We start from the raw sequence: 18,618 nt of genomic DNA, 5'->3' as shown, positions 1-18,618 counted from the left end.
TACAAATATATATATATATTTTTAAACTTTAGACTGGCCCTACCTAATATTTTTAGTCATGTTCCCAGAAATGTCATTTAGGCACAAGGCAGAATATCTTTTAGGCACAAAGCAGAATAAAATTTTCTTTTCTTCATTTGTTAAACTCTATATTTGATTATTTCTTTGTTAATCTGTCTCTAGGGGGCCTACTAGTATCTCCACCCCACCCCACCCCACGCGTCAGAAGCCCATGATGGTGGTGGATGGGTGGTGTGGGTGATCATATAGAAAAAAGAAGAGACTCTACTACTAACTGGAAACATTAAGGGATAGGCAGATATATAGCGTTAGTGGCTATATTAGTAGGCCCATATAGTTTTTAATGCACCTTTGACTGCTTGGAAGCAACATACCCTGAAATGGACAACCCCTGTTGACGAGCTCTTTCTCCCAGGATATTGGATTAAACAAACACACCCACTAAACCTGGCCTGAGTACACCCATTTTACACAAAGGGCACTACATTTGCATGGGCAAACTACATGCTCACCCCTGTTAACTTTACTCTAAAAGTTGCCGTTTCAAAGCTGTCTGCCAAGAAATAGTCAAACAGTATACTACTTGTGCGGATATATTTCCAGATTTTGGACAACCAGATGGGAAGATAACTGTACTCTGTGGCCATCAATTACCCGTTATCCCCACTATTGATTTTTGTGTGATTTGCTCTGTGCCCACAGAAGTCTCTGTGTAAATATTAATACAAGACACATGGACCAAATGTCTAATGGTCCAACGTTTGAGATAAAATTTATCATGGGCCTGTCCTTTTCAATTAAAAAAAAAATAAAAGTCTGTGGTTTTATTTTGATTTCATCTACATTTTCCGTTTTGTTTTCTGTTAAAGATGGAAGTGGGCCAAACCTTTCTGAGTGTCTAAGGTCTGGTGATGGGAGAAAACAGTAAAGGAATAGCTATTGTCGGTGTAGGATGTCGCTTCCCTGGTGCAGACAACATCGAAGAATTTTGGCGGGTTTTATCAAAGGGAGAGAATCACGTCAATGAAATACCTCACAAGAGATGGAATCTGGAGGCATATTATGATGAAGACGCAAACGCGCCTGGCAAAATGTATGCCAGGAGAGCTGGACTTCTTGAAAAGTATAAATATTCACATTAATAATAATAATAATAATAATAATAATAATATAGTATGATGATGATGATGATGATGTTGATGTTGATGTTGACGATGATGATGACATGTTAATGATAATGATGATCATGATAAAGCAACAAAAAATATATGCATAGACTATGAAAATCCATGATAAATATTTAAACAACAGCATATGAGCACTCTATACATTGGGATGGGGATGGAATCTTCACTGGCGTAGGTAGAATTTTATGTAAATAACGATGGGTCTCAACTGCTCGTTGTGGAAGTAATGCCAGTAACCAATTAGATTTCTCATTATCCACTATCCTCTGTTCTAGACAGACATACTAAAAAGTTGAGGTGTATGCCCACAAATAAATGTAAACACAGCAATCAATTAAATGAGAAAATGAACGAGTCAACTGTTTTAAAATTTTATACTCCAGTGACCCATCCATAGCTATCAGTTAGTACAAGTTATGTTGTCCTCTATAAGCCAATACTACAAAACATCACACATACTAATTCGTTGTTGTTGTTGGTGGTGTTTTATAAGCATTTGATCTATATTACCCGTTCTATGAACTTTGTTGACCTGTATAAGTTTTATTTCAGTTTTGATCAGTTTGACAACAAGTTGTTCGGTATCAGTGACAAGGAGGCTGAGAGGATGGACCCACAACAGAAGTTTGTCCTCGAGTGTGTCTTCATGGCTTTACAAGATGGCGGAATTACCAGACAAAATATGCAGGGTTCAGACACCGGAGTCTTCATAGGTTTGGATACCACCAGTCTATAAATATCAGATAAAATGAGAGGATGGGGTGTAGTGGGATTTCGAGCAACAGCGTCCGATAATGCATCTACATCCAATTAGACCAAACGTGCAACAATAACACCAACAATTATAATAACTACATGAAAAATCATTTAAAATGTAATAAAATGAGTCAAACTGAATATATTAATTTTATTGTGCTGTCTGGCTTTAAAGGGACTATCCTGAGTTTGTAGCCATTTTAAAAGTTTTTCTGCAAATAATATATTTTTACATTATTAAAATTACAATTAATTACATTTTTATGCTTAGAAGATATCTCTGAAACCAATACCTTCCTGGACATCGTAATGATTTTATTGTATTTTAAGATCTATTTTTCTCTAAACTAATTTCGTACGTAGGAATATATTATTTCTTCCAACGGCCAAACGATATTTCAAATAATTCAGCCAAAAGTCATTCCAAATGTATTTATCCGTATATATATAATACTTTATATTTAAAACACGTTAAGGTAAGATGGTGGTTTTAAAAAAAAGACAGGAAAAAAGGATTTGTCTTTATTTTTTATGGGAAAACAAACGGACGTCTTGCTAGGGCTTAAAACACAGGATGGCTATTTTAAGTCTTAAATAATCTATTGAAATATTAGGTCAATAAACTCTACAAGAGACTGTCTGTCCTTCTGTACTCATACGCAAGGCATCGACGGACACAACAAATAATAAGTTATACGAGATAAATAATGAGTTCCTGTAAGAAAATAAATATGATCTACTTAATATATAAACAAACCCTGCCATAAATGTTTTAAACTTCTGCCTATGGTGAAATATATTTTAGAATTAATAATGATGGTTATAACCAATCATTGGACAAAACCTATGAAGTGTTGTTGGTTATGAATAAATATAGATTTTCACTTGAAAAAGCTGTCTAAATCTATGAAAAATTTCCCAGCATATATCTTCTATGTTAAACAACATTTACAATTGCATGGCTGTAATACTTTAATTCATAGCATCTGAAGCATACATGTCAGGTTTCTACCTTTGATGTTACCTGTAAATACTCAAAATTCGATATTGTATTTGAATACTAGAGCTTACTGTTATGTTGTCAGAAAACAGCACCAAAACATTAATGCAATTAAAAACCGTATCATGTACAAATCAAAATCAAAGAGACGCTTTGTAATTATGTCATTTGTTTGATATTGCTATAAACAATAATTCACATTCCAGGCGTTATGAGTGATGATTACAGCAAGCTGACTTCCAAAACGGATTTGAATCACTACAGTGTAACTGGCGGCTCCACTAGTATTATGTCAGCACGTGTTTCGTACATCTTTGATCTGCGAGGACCATGCATGTCGGTAGATACAGCCTGTTCATCATCTCTCGTAGCAATCCATCTTGGTATTCAGGCATTAAAATCAGGTATGTTGTTGTTATTGGCTATTAATTGCAGCTGGTTTTCACGATCTATCTGTCTGTTATTTCGCACTACCGCCTGACCGGTTGTCCACCCACCTTCACACCCACCCATCCATCCAGCCAGCCAGCCAGACAGACATCTACGGCCAAAGTTACGAAACCTGTTTTTCTTAAAACGCAGGTGTTTAAATATTGTAAATTAAAAAACAAAAACCATGCTTTGTAAGTTCAGCATCTAATGTTTGACCATCAGAATACAATATTATTTAACAAATACAATTATCTTTACCACAGGAGACTGCAACATGGCCGTGTGTGGAGGAGTGAACGCCTTGTTGACTCCCTCGATCTTCATACAGCTTAGCAGAGCCCGGATGCTCTCGCGGACTGGACAGTGTCAGGCCTTCTCTGCCAGTGCAGACGGATACGCAAGAGGAGAGGGATGTGGAATTGTCCTACTGAAAAGACTCTCTGACGTAAGAGAATAAATATAATATAATAGTATTTTTAGTTTAGGCCTTTATTTATTAATTTGTCAGATTTTATTTTCCCCACATATACTACCAATTTGCATTGGTATATTAATTATTAATGTATCAAAAACTGATACAATATTTAAAATGTTGTGTGGGATGAGACATTCTTATATTTGTATCTGCAATTTGGACGTTTTAAAAAGTAGTTGTAACTGAGACGAAATTAAAAAGCCAAACGCGAATGACAAAAAAAAATAGATTCGACCAATGTCAGGAACAGGCCACGGTGGTGTAGTGGTTGAGAGAGAGAGAGAGAGAGAGAGAGAGAGAGAGAGAGAGAGAGAGAGAGAGAGAGAGAGAGAGAGAGAGAGAGAGAGAGAGAGAGAGAGAGAGAGAGAGAGAGAGAGAGAGGGGGGGAGAGAGACAGAGATACAGAGAGAGACGAAATGGTAGAGATACAGATAGAGCACTATATTAGAATATGCTCTCTCTTAATTAGGAAGGGGCGTGTGATAATAAGCAAACCGTGCCAACATAAATATATAACATCATGTTTTATAGGCCATTAGGGATGGTGACAACATATGGGCAACAATTGTCACAGGTACAAACCAAGATGGCCGAACAGTTTCTCCAATGACTGCACCTTCTGGCGAACAACAAGAACAGCTTCTAAAAACTGTCTACCAAAAGGCTGGTATTGATGCGAGTGACATAGACTACATTGAAGCACATGGTAAGCACACATATATTATAAATTCAGCAAATTAATGCAAATGCTACAATTATCTTGAACTGAAACACACACCTTCTATATACATGTATGTAGTAGTATTTATCTGTGATTGCATTAGTTTACAGATAGCTAACATATTAAAAACTGAAAACTATATGAGTGAAAATACAGGATATAGTAAACAAAACATGCTCTCTTTTTTGTCAAGAACTACGTAACACATTATGATTTAATGTACTTTTTATCTAAATATTTAATTATAAAAACATGTTTCTTTGTAGGAACAGGGACAGTCGCTGGAGATCCTGTAGAAGTCAAAAGCTTGGGAAAGTTTTTCACGGACCTTCATAAAAAAGTGCAGAAGAAAAGGTATATTGGATCTGTGAAAACAAACATCGGCCATCTTGAATCTGCTGCTGGTGTTGCTGGTCTTATTAAAGTGTTGCTCATGATGAAGAACAATAAGATTGTTAAGTCACTTCTTGCAGACAAACTGCATCCAGACATTGACTTCCAAAAACTGAGTTTTGAAATTCCCACTGATCTAAAAGATTGGGACAGACAAAAGAAAATTGCTTGTGTTAATTCCTTTGCGTTTGGTGGAACTAATTGCCATGCCGTTCTTTCATCTTTTGATGACGTAACCAAAATTACCGAGGAACATAATATGTCAAAAGTTCCTTTGATGTTTTGCTTTTCAGGACAAGATCAGAAAGGCCTCACAGATAGTATAATTGAATTTCTCACCTTTGTTGAAACACAAACTGAAAGAAACCTGCAGGCTATATCATATTCATCATCAGTGAAACGTGATCATTTTCAAGTAAGAAAAGCCGTTACTGCAAGTTCTGTGAAAGAACTAGTTGATAAACTGAAACCTGGTAATATGTTAGGAATATCCCACAGACGCAAAAGGGTGATTTTTGTGTTTGGAGGAATGGGTATAGCTTGGATGGGAATGGGCAAGGAACTTATATCTGAATTCCATGTGTTCAAAGAAAAGATCCAAGAGATTGATAGTTGTTTAAAGAAATATGTCTCTTGGTCACTCTATGAACGACTTCTAGATGATTACAATGTAGAGGACACGATGTTTGGCCCAATCGCCACGTTTGCATGTCAGGTTGCACTAGCTGCACTCTGGAAACACTTGGGAATTAAACCGGACTGTGTTCTTGGACAGAGTGTTGGTGAAGTAGCAGCCTCACATGTTGCTGGGATTTGGTCATTGAGTGAAGCACTCAAAATTATATTTCATCGAACTGACGTGCTAGCAAATGTTACTGGTGGAAAAATGCTGCTGGTACGCAATAGACCAGTAGAAAAACATGAAAAGATGTTAACTAAATATGAAGGCAGAGCAAACATTGGATTGTACTACAGTCCCAAGACATGTGTTATTAGTGGAGACACCGATGCTGTTGATCAAATTGAAAAGGATCTTCTGACTTCTTCAACAGACGAGAAACATGGAATTATTCTTCAAACACTTAAACTGAAGACTGCATTTCACAGCCACCATACAAACACCCCAAAACAAGACATTCAAAGAAAGCTAGCGGGAATGCAAGGAAACAGTCCAGATGTAGAAATTATCTCAACAGTTAGTGGCGAAAAAGCACAAGAAGAAGAATTTTCAACACCACACTACTGGGGGAAAAACATTCGGGATCCAGTACAATTTGGCAAAGCTGTTGTGAATGCTGCTAAGGGAGATTGTTTTAATATATTTGTTGAAATTGGACCAAAGCCAGTGTTAGGTTCTGGCATTAATGATTTGTTCACCGAGGATAATATTGCTGCTGTTCCTTCAATGAAAAGGAATTCTGAGCTCAGCTGTTTGTTAGAAACCGCAGGCAAAATATATGAACATGGACTGAATGTTATCTGGAATGCCTTGTATGCGTCACCACAACAGAATACAAAATATCCCAAGTACAGATTCTGTACAACTAAACACCTGTACGTATCTGAGGATGTTCGACAAGAGCTGATGGGTATGCAGCCAAAGACAAATTTGCACCCTTTTCTGAAGACAGTTGACCACAGTGGTGAACATAAAATTATTTTATCACCAAAATCAATTGCCAGTGTTTATGAACACAGGTATTCTGGAAACATTCTACTTCCTGCTGCACTATATGCAGAAGCTGGATTAGCTATTGCACGTCTCTACTTCAAAAAAAGTGAACATCAGAATTGCAGTATTTCTATGAAATTCAAACGTCCAGTATTGCTAATAAGGGGAGAGACTGAACAGCTTGATATTGACGTTACTAAAATGGATATACCAGAATCATTTACGTTTGTTGTTTATAAACAGAACCATGTGTATGCTGAAGGAAAGGTTGAGAGGGAACATTCATCTCACGAAATCACAGTAGATATCGAAAATGTAAAAATGAGATGTAGGCAGACTGTTACAAAACAAGAACTGTACTCGGCTCTTCAAAATGGTGGGCTTTCTTTTGGAGATATGCTTCAACTAGTTGGAAAGTCTTTTAAAAGTGAAACAGAAGTCTTGTCACATATGTCCTTGAATCCAACTATCAGGGATGAAATGAAAGAAACAACAATTCATCCAGCAATTTTAGATGCCATGCTACATACTGCAGGTTGCTTCTACCAACATGCAGCTGACAGACAGAAGGCACTTCCAATACAAATAGAAGGTCTGACGATACGTAGATCTGTTGAAAATAAGATGCTTGTGCACACAACAATTCTGAAACGAACAAATTCCATGAACATGTTTCACATATCTCTGATTTCACTAGATGGATATGTTATAGCTGAGATTGAGAAATTTGTCACAAAAAATCTGAGTTCCCAAAAAGAAGAAATGATGTTTCAAACAAAATGGAATCCAACTAAAAAACTAATTAAAAGTAATATTCAGATGGATCCATTGGACGAATGGCTGATTATTAATGACAAAAGACCAAATGCCATAAAAAATAAACACATACATTTTGAATACCTAGCTTCTGACGGTACCAGAAACGACCTGGGTACAACCCTTCAAGCTAAATATGTGAATTTGGAAACATGGTCAGCAATAGTGTTTTTGTGCCAGCAGCAAACTGGAGATCAACCATCGAGCGAAACAATCACTGAAGTAATTACCAGGCAGGCAATGACTCTGAGAAGTGTTTTGCTGCACCTCCACACGCATAATGCAAGTATTCCATTGTTCATTGTAACAGAAAATGCTGTACACATCGGAAACAAAGTCTCTTCAGTAGACCTGGTAGGTGGATCATGTTGGGGATTTGTAAGATCAGTACTAAGAGAACAGGTCTACAGTATGACAACTATTGTTGATATACATACAGATGAGAATAGCACATTTGATACCTTAATGACTGCCACAGTACAACAACTGCTGTTAGCAGACAACCAAGGACTTAATGAATGTGTGGTTGATGGACATTTGATTTGGTGTCAGCAAGTGTTTCCAAATGACGAAATGCCACAATATCGAAACAATAAGCTGGATTCGCTCTGTAAAGCAAAGCTGTTGTCCGGGAATGAAGGCATTCTTGGCAAACTACATCTTACGTATGGCAGTCAAGAGGCACAATCTGATTTGCCACAGCCTGTAGAAATCATGACGACAAGGGTTGTTATGCATGGCTCATATCTGTATCCACAGTGTGCTCCAGATTCAAACATAGTCACTCTTGAATTGACTGGGACAATTTCTACGGGAAATGATGCTCAGCAAAACGTGGTAGCATTCTTTCCATGCAGAGTTAGTACATCCATGACAGTTCCAAAACAGTGTGTTATTGACATCACCAAAATGCCATGTTATGTACCAGGACTTTTAACAAAACTGTTTTTGTTTTGGCACCATTGTATACTAATTGATAAACAAATGGAAACACCAAATACAATGGATAAGTTTCTATGGTGGATTCAGAATAACTGCTATAAAACAAAAAATGACATGGAAATATTCATTATTTATTCTAATGATACTCGTCTTGTGGCAAAAGCACTTTTGTTGATGCTTAAAACAGTGAAACGAAATACTACTATTAAAATAGTTGACATTAACAGTTCAAGTTTGGCACCAAGATATTCTGAAGCAGTTATTCTGTCAACCATTCTGCTAAATGAGTACACCATTAAAATAGTTTGCAACATGTGGCCCATTGCAAAGCGTCTTGTCTGTATGGATCAGCTGTTACCAACACATGCTAACCTACAATTGTGTCATCAAAATCTGAAACTGCAAATACAACTTGTCAGGACCAGTGACATTTTCACACCCAGATCAGCAATGGACACCATGCCCAATCTAATAACATGGATTCTGGGTCACAAGAGTGAAGTCAAAACTATTGCTGAAACACTCCAACACGTTGCTCCCCAAGAAAAAGAAACAAACGTTACAAAATTGATGGAAAACTCAACAATTCAACTATGTGGTAATGCTGATCACAACATCCCAAATGTTCTTGCTTCAGAGGATGCCTTGCTTCGTCTAGATGGTGTATATATTGTAGTTGGTGGTCTGACAGGCCTTGGATGGGAATGTGTCCAATTCCTGGCAAAACGAGAAGCTGGTGCAGTTGTCATACTAAATCGCCGAAAGACACAAGAGGATAAAGTACACAAAATAGGAAAGATTGAGAAAGAATATGGTTGTGAAATAAATGTCATGCAGGTCGATGTGACTAACATGGCAGCCCTGAAAAAAGCCTTTAAAACAATCGAAGACACATTTCCAAGAAAACAGTTAAAAGGTGTTTATTTTGGAGCAGGTGTCCTTGAAGACAGAACATTGGTCAATATGTCACAAGATACATTTATGAAGGTTGCAGCACCCAAGATACAAGGGGCTTGGAACATACATGTACTTACAGAAAACAAGCCACTTGATTTTTTCATCATGCATTCATCAGTTGCTTCAGTGTTTGGTAATGGTGGTCAGTCCAATTATGGAGCAGCTAATGCTTTCCAGGATTCATTAGCACAAAAACGCAGACTAGCTGGACTTGTGGGGCAGAGTGTTAACTGGGGGCCTCTCAATCTTGGGATGCTGCAGGATAAACCAGATGTCATGAATATTTTAGAAGAACAAGGATATATACCACTTAGCACAGAGGAAATCCACCAGTGTCTGTTGTCAGTACTAATGCTGGACAAGCCTACCATTATTGCTGCTAAGTTCAACTTCATCAAACTGGCCAACAGTGTAACAAATGAGAAAAACACATCTTTAGAGTTCAAGTTAAGCTCCATCGTTGATGTTCCAACACTGGATAATTTACCAAAGGAAACATTGAGTAGGAAGCATCATATTGATATAGAACAATTAAAAATCACTGACATTGGTGTTAGATTGGAAACAATTAGAGAATACATCACAGAATTACTCACAGATGTGCTTGGCCTTAACAAAGTAATTCTTGAATTAGACACAGGTGTTGAAAACTTAGGACTGGATTCCATGCAAGCAATGACCATGAGCAACCAAATCCATCAAACCTTTCAAGTGCGGATTACACCAAATGGGTTACTCCAGCAAAATCTTTCAGTTAATGAAATTGCAGACCTTATTAACACAAAATTCACAACATCTACTGACAATTTGAGAATTCAGGATGTGTCTTCTCTAGCCACTGAACAGACACTTACTTACATGGAATACACTTTCTATAAGATTTACTGCAATAATCCTGCTGATCCTAGTTTGTATTATATCAACGAGATCTCAATACCAGAATCAGTAGCTGAACCAGAACTATGGAAGAAAATAGCTGAACAACTTATGTCGAGACATGAAGTTCTGAGGACAATATTTGAAATTGTATCAGAGAGCGAGAATATCAGATGGAATGTAAAAAGGAAAATTAACCCAGTTGAAATGTCACCTGACTTCAGAATGGTGGATGGAGAAGATATAGACGAGATAGATAAACACACAGCAGAAACCTTTCACTTAGAAACACAAGGCCCACTCCGCTTCATTTACATTCGTGGTAAAATATGTCATTTCAGAACAGTATACAATAGCATTGGCTTTGACATGCAAGGGATTGGAATCATTTTCAAAGACATGGTGGATATCTTTCTTTCAATTCAACATAACGTACATCTCCAAGAGCTACAGACGGTAGGAGGAAGTCTGATAGTAGTGGAAATGGAGAAGGTCCTGCAGGAGACAGGTCAGGCACTGAAGAACTTTTGGAAAAATTGGCTTCAAGTAGAGATTCCCGTGATTACCTTGGGTACACCAGAACAACCACAAAGACTGAAATCGCGAAAATATCTACAGGAGAAAATAACACTAGAACCTGCTATTTATGATGCACTGCTAGACTTATCAAAGTCCAAAGGCTTAAGCATCTATAAATTAATTACAAGTTTCTACCAACTACTTCTTCATCTCATGACCAATGAAAGAAATGTGGCAATTTCAACAACAGTCGATGTTAAGCAGTACATTCCAAATGTTGGTAATGCTGTTGGACTTGGAACAAACTACATTCCTTTGCTAGCCAAATTCACTTCAGATAATATTAGTGTCGAGGAATTTCTCGAAAATAATAAAGCTGCACTTCAAATGGCAATAGACCACTGCGTATGCCCACTGGACATCATTAGTGAACTGGTTAGCTCTCAAAAGATCACAAACATAATCAGAAACAAAGTTGTGATTGTCGAAGATGAATTTGTGACACCTTTGTTAAGTCTTGCAAAGAACGCAGGCTACACATTCAACGTGACAAAGTCAGAAGACCTGGGAACTCACACAGAGACACAGTTTAGCATGTGGAGCCGAACAAAAGAAAAACAATTGACTGTTGACTTGACATACAATTCTAATAGTTTATCCAGCCGTCGTGCTAAAGATATAATGAAGGCCTTTCAGGATGTTGTTACTGAAGTCATCAATGACATTTCAGTAACTACTGCTTGTCTACGGAATATGGCAAGTATAATAAAACTGAGAACAAACCATAATCAGAACTGCACAGAAAACCCAAGTATGTGAACGTTACAATGAATTAAAAAGACACAGATAAAATATGTGTCAGGTACTACAAAATGAGCTGTACTCAGCTTAAAGTATGACGAAGAAAAGCAGAGACATTGTTGGAACATCAGCGTATTTTAGTTAGAACCTCTTATCTGTGTTGTATACAGAACAACAACATCGCGTCAGATGACGTTTAATCTGAACAGTTTTCCATTACTTGATATCTTTTTCTAAAAAAAGAAAACGAAATTTATAAATAGAAATTACACGTTAAGCCTCGGAAAGCAAACTTACAATGTTAGATTATCTATCCAGTTTAAAATCAATTGTCGACTGTATATTAGAGCAAATTGATGTTACGCAATTTACTTGAAACAGAATAATGACGTTTCTGTAGACTAATGAAAGATACACTGCTGACTGGCGCATATTAAAACAGACTGGTTTAATGTTTTTGTAAGAATTAAAATTAATATGTAATCTAATTATACCCTATAGGATTAAAGGGTGTAAGGTGGATCCAAACATTAGCCATTTGGCCAGTTTGGTAAGAAAATCAATAACCAAATTCAACTTTCACTTAACCAAATAAAATTAGAGCTCTTTAAATAATCATTCATTTTTTATTTTTCAATTCAAATTCTCTCTCTCTCTCTCTCTCTCTCTCTCTCTCTCTCTCTCTCTCTCTCTCTCTCTCTCTCTCTCTTTATATCTGTACTAATGGTCTAACTTTGTTTTTTCCACTACAACTTATTTAATGCTTAATGCTTCTCAGTTTCCAGATAAAAATGACAGAAGTAGAAATTGCTTCTCATTCTACTAAATGTATTTCAAGTCTTGCTATTTTACTTGTGTACACTCTATTGTATATACATTGTTTATTTTAATATGTTACGATTATTTGTAAAATGTATGTGAATTTAAGATAGAAAAAATGTATTGATGTTAAAAATGTTAACTGAATGCTATGTATATGCCGTTATGCAGTTTACAATACTGATATATTTGTACTTTAATTGTTTTATAGTGTTTGTTATTGTGACTCGTACTATATGTTTATAGAAATAGATGGGGTTTTTTTTATTATCATTAACAATCATTGATCAAGTGACTCATTTTATAACATTGGACACTTTATGATTGTTTGTTTTAATGTATATATCTTTTTAATTTATCATTTCCATATTTTGTAGGGGTGGACTTTTTTCTGTATGTTGAACACTGCTTTCGAGATTTTGTTCAAAGCCAGGAGTAGTATTGATATTGTAATTAGTATTTTTTGTATATATTTCACATATATATATTTATTTATAAAGATTGGATCTGTTGTTATGTAAATATATTGTGTATATATTAACTGTATGATTATGAAAACAAAAGTTAAAAGTTAAATTAAAAACAAATATATATATATATATATATATATATATATATATATATATATATATATATATATATACATAAACTAAACAAACAACAAAAAACCAATATTGTACACTTTAATAGAAAAATGCGGTAACATGTAATATACATTTTCACTAACTGACAAACTTTATAGATATATAAAAGTAGCGCTCTGTTGACCTCAATAATTAATGTATACTTTATAGTTGACCTAAATAAATAATGTATACGTGTTTGTTTGTAGTTTACCATTGCCAGATGACGCACCGCCATGCAACTTAAAATAACAAACCAAAAGTAGTATTTCATATTTTTTGCAAGGCAGGGTTCGATAAATCCACAAGCCTTTGGTGTCGGTAAGTGGATTTTGGGTCTGAGCTAGTGGAATTTATCAACTGCATTACTATATGTATAATACATAGGGCACTAGCTAAAGCTTCTGTCAACTAGTGACTTTTTTAAACATTTGTCGAACACTGTTCCAGACAGTGTACATATTCTTTGGTTGTCATAAAGGCACACCTTTTGTTAGCCTACAGTTATTTTTTTTGTTGACAGTTAATGTATTAATACTGTATATATCCTGAATGTTTCTGTTCTTTAGCTGCATGTAGTTACGAAATGTATGATTTTTTTATGAATGATAAAACTATTCTTGATAATAGTTATTAAAATCATTTTTTGTTTTCAACACAAACAGGCCAACTATCAAAGTGAAATAGAAATTTCACTGGTTTATTCTCAAACTTTCCTTCTGGGTTTTTTAATGTTCATATATTAGATTGCAAACTTGAATGTATTGATGTATTATTATAAAACATTGAATTGTAAGCTGGGAAACATTATCCTTTCTTTGTCACATGCAATAGAATATGTATCAAATACACGTTTTAAAAAACGAAGTTCGGGAGCAGTTGTGCATGTTTATTTTAAGTATATATGCAATGTAATTTTTTGCCATGAGGACGAACTTTCACGAGTATAATTTATTTCAACTATCACGAAGTACATTTTAAAACATCTGTATGTAAAAATACTGTAAATTTCGTATAAATAATTCTGTATTATTTAATTATCTTTAAACTTTCATCACATATATGTCCCGAATGAAATGCTGTTTCTCTTGTCAAACGTTATGTAGTTATAAAATGTAGTAATTATTTTATGAATGATAAACATAATTAACTGACGTTTTCATGTTAGCGTTGGACAGCTATCAATAAGGATAGGAAATGCATTCCTTTATTTTCAAGTTTTGTTTCCGTTTATATTTTAGATTTCAAGTTTTAATGTATCCATGTATCATTGTTGTTGCAATAATAGAGCGTAGTAAGTTTTGTCTTTTCCATCAAAACTTATTAAAGGTGCATTCTCCCTTGAACATTTAATATATGACATATAGTAATCAGTTTCATTAAGTGTCCATTTGATTGACCGGTGTGGCTTTAGTGATCTGATCATCGCTATGGATCAGCCAATCAGCCACAAATTCAGCCAGCAAACGTTTCGTTAACGTTCGCGAACTATTTGATTGGTTCCCGAAGTGGTAATTGTGTTTACTGTGTAGAGTAAAAATGAGTCTAGGGAACGTTATCGACAAGTGGTTGACTGAACTTACGGCAGGTATTTTCAATCGATTTCCCACACGTGTGGTAACAGTAATTTCTTTATATCATATTGAGATGCAATATAAATTGTAAAAGCATCTCGATGGCAGCATGGCTTTATTCTCTGTGTGCTCTGTTACCCTGAGTCGAAGTCGAGTGGTAAAAGAATTCACACTGGGTAAATAAAAATTATTGTCTGGCGTTATTTCGATTATTTGGCTATATGGTTTAAGATGTCGGCAAGATAAATTCGTTGTAAAAGCATCTCTCGGGGTATATGGCTTTTTATGTACCCTCTGTGTGCCTTCGGCTCGGGGTAAAAGAACACACAGAGGGTACATAAAAAGCCATATACTCCTCGTGATGCTTCTACAACTTATAATAAACAAGAAAACTGTTGAAACCAGTGAAACTCGCAATCAGCCAATCATTGGTCTTCTTGCGCTGACCTTAGGGAAGTCACCGTTTAAAAACAAAAATGCTGATATTTTGGATGGTACAGTTTTGGTTTTGGTTTGTTTTTAAGTAGACGTATTCTATAGCTAAAATAAATATGATGTGTATATATATATATACGTGATTATGATTGCTGTTTTTAATGTATATATTGTCTAGCATTACTTGAAGTAAACTTTACAGCATATTGGGTATAAGAGAATGTAACTCAGCCTAAGCGGGGTATAATGGTTTTGTCTTAACGTTAATAACCAATACGATTAAAGTATTCTACTTGAAGGCGAGGCAGTAGTTTATAATACTATGTATAGGTGATCACTGTTTGTCCAACAAATACCTTCTACGCCAGTTTGATGCACTATCCTCAAACTTGGTATGGTAGTATATCATGGAAAACGGGCGTTTTTCATTTGAAGGTTACCGTAACATATTTTTGACAACAGTGCAAATCTCGTTTGACAAGTATATTCCATAGTAGAGAGAGAGAGAGAGAGAGAGAGAGAGAGAGAGAGAGAGAGAGAGAGAGAGAGAGAGAGAGAGAGAGAGAGAGAGAGAGAGAGAGACACACACACACACACAGACACACACACACACACAGACTGACTTGTCAATCTCGTTACTCTAGTATAGATTTTATACACATAGTTTAGCCCAAGGCAGATATGATTAAGCAACACATACAATCGAACTACTATTACATTACAACATAATGTGGATAATTGTTTTAATTCAGATAACATCCTCATTTATCTATTGCCATTACAAAAAAATTACAATGCAATAGTAAACGCATCTTGACCTTTAAAAAACACATCTCAAGAGTTCGCAGGCAACGTTTCTATATACAGGTCAGAAAGGTCATTTAAAATATGAAATGTGACTTATACTAGCTAGACTGATCCAAACTGCTGGTTAAAATATGATATTTAAGACCCATTCAGTGATTGGTGTGGATAATGTATCATTACTAGATTATAAACAGAACTTATATATGTATTGGTGGATTACTTCTTGTACATATGTTTTGTTTTGTAAATATTAAAACATATTAGTTTGTATATAAATATTAATACATTAATTCGAAATGGACGTGGCTTTGAACTTGGCATTTGTGTTGTACTAGAATATACCTATCAACTAATTGGTAACTTTTTCCTCCACCACGGTGGGTTCTGTTTTTTTGGCTTACTCCCATTTGATCGAATTCCCAATTGGTCGAACGGCTAAAACAACAATAGATATGGTCCAATGGTCTTACTGACATGCATGTTGTTACCTCAGTCATTATAATGAACTGTTCCAGATTATTTGAAAACCGATTATTATTGTATAGATGGTATAGATATCGCTTAACGCATAAAGTATGCAAATATGACAAATATCGAAATGATCCATGTATTGAATGTAGTGAATGTCTGTAAATAATTAAAAAAGAAGGTCTCCATCTAAAAATATGTGGTTTCCACTTTGCATAAGCCAGCCATTCTTGGAATGGTAAATGTGATTTGTTTTCAAAAACATCATCTTATATACTCAAGTGGCCATGGAGAACGTATATTGGTAAATAAGCCATTGTCCGTCTCTGATGAAAATTTGTATAAACAGTGTTTTATGCACAAGAGGCCATGGAGAAACTATGATAAACTGGAGAAAATAATTGTCCGTCTATAATCAAAACTTGTATAAACATGAAGAAGCCATGTTCAATACATACACAGGTAATCAGGTAGTGGTTATATAACAGACGAGTACTTATTTTTCGATCAATTGGCATTTCGACCAATTGGGAATTCGACCAAATGGGACGACACCGTTTTTTATAGTTCTTATTTTTTTTATGTTAATGTTGTTTATTTTTTTATTATTTTTTTTTTATTTATTTGTTTGGCGGTCTTATTAAATAACAGACCATAAGATGTAGCATATATATATATATATATATATATATATTATACTGAAATACAGACATGGTATGCTGTTAAAGTGATTATATCTACCTGGTAGGTCAAGCCTAGATATCCAAATATCAAAACCTGCTCTAATTGTGAAAATACGCCGTAATGTTTAAAATTAAAACTCGCGTCCGTCACTTTACTATTTAAGAAAGATGCGACCAAACACGAAGTTAGTGGCCATCGTTTATTTCCAAATGACTACACTAAGTGTAAATTTAAAATCTGGCAACAACCACTTTGTTGATGAGTGTTGTATGTAGGTTATAAGCATTGTTCTCAGGATTAGATCAGAGGTGATCTGTTCTTGTTCACAAGCTTCTACCAAAAAAACGTTCACAAACCTATTTTTTCTTAAATTTGCTTATATATTAAGTGCTTGTCATGAGGTTTACCTTTCGGAAATGTTGAGCTATACCTACTTCATCATTTAGCCAACTCAAAAAGTAAAAACGCATCAGTAAAATAAATCCAGCATTAAACGAAATATAAATAATTCCCTATTTTTGTTTTTGTTTTCCTTTTTAATATTACATGTCATTATTGAAATATCTAATCTTAAGGGCTTGCATCGATTTTGGAGTGGTATGTTTTCTTATGGTGTCATTTTTGTTGTTGTTGTTGTTAGTTTTTTGTGTTGTTTGAGATTTTTTGCTCGAGCAAGATATTGTTCAAAGTCATGTATTAAGAGATTACTACCTACGTTTTAAATTGTATAGATTAAATCTCATTTTAAAGGGACATTTTTGAGTTTGCTGCACTTTTTAAGATGTTATCGATTAACAGAGACTTTTTAACGATTGTAATTACATATCAAATATATATTTCTGCGTAAAATATTAGTGGCTGTATATTAAATGTGCTTCTGATCGTTCTAATATTTGTACTAGGTTAAATTTCATTTTATTTCCTAAAATATATTTTTTCGTACGTACGAAATTATTTGAAGATAAAATCGAGTTTGGGCTTCTTACAAATATTAAGACGACCAGAAACACATTGAATATATAGACACTGATATTCTAAACAAGAAAATATATTTAATATGTAACTTTAATCGTAGAAATATTTTATTAGTCGGGACCATCTTACAATGCAGCAAACTCAGGAATGTCTCTTTAAAACTCAAAAGATAGCAAAAACTAGAATAGTCAAAATAGACAACTGCACCAGAACTGTTACTAGTAACTTATTTAAAGTGTACACAAAGAGACTAAAGGCTGAATTATACGTGCAGCTGCTTTTTCAGCAACTGTCTTCATTCCTGTATTAAACAGACATTTAAAATATGCAATTTTACAGCGAAAAACGTTTTATTTACCGTGAACCTTTTTGTTTAAAAAGTTAAAATGTTAAGCAAGTTGGTATGTGTTTAAAATTTAATTATATATGTTTCATACGAGTATTTGTACGATTCATTATGAAATTATACGCCAATTCAACGGTTTGCTTTTGACGCAAACGGATTATAATATCATTCTTCTAGTACATTAATAACAATAAAGATGTATTTTATTTATCAAGATGTAGGGATATACCTTCTTTGGTTGGTCTTTGACACATATATAAAATCCTATTTTGACTAGATTCGTTGCGTAAGCTGGTCTTTTACCTATAGACAGATAAAT

General features: G+C 34.9%; 1 protein-coding gene across 1 annotated transcript; it reads left to right on the top strand.

The window, feature by feature from the left end:
• Positions 1–932: 932 nt before the first annotated feature.
• On the top strand, positions 933–11,586 carry LOC121391355 (phenolphthiocerol/phthiocerol polyketide synthase subunit C-like). Its single transcript, XM_041523014.1, has 6 exons — positions 933–1,144; positions 1,761–1,921; positions 3,171–3,368; positions 3,660–3,841; positions 4,403–4,577; positions 4,859–11,586. The coding sequence occupies exons 1-6, from the start codon at positions 933–935 to the stop codon at positions 11,584–11,586; spliced, it is 7,656 nt and encodes a 2,551-aa protein (XP_041378948.1).
• The last annotated feature ends 7,032 nt before the right edge of the window (positions 11,587–18,618 follow it).

Source organism: Gigantopelta aegis, unplaced genomic scaffold (assembly GCF_016097555.1).
Source record: "Gigantopelta aegis isolate Gae_Host unplaced genomic scaffold, Gae_host_genome ctg2195_pilon_pilon:::debris, whole genome shotgun sequence".
Classification (NCBI taxonomy): Eukaryota; Metazoa; Mollusca; class Gastropoda; order Neomphalida; family Peltospiridae; genus Gigantopelta; species Gigantopelta aegis.
This window is presented reverse-complemented; position numbering and strand designations above follow the sequence as displayed.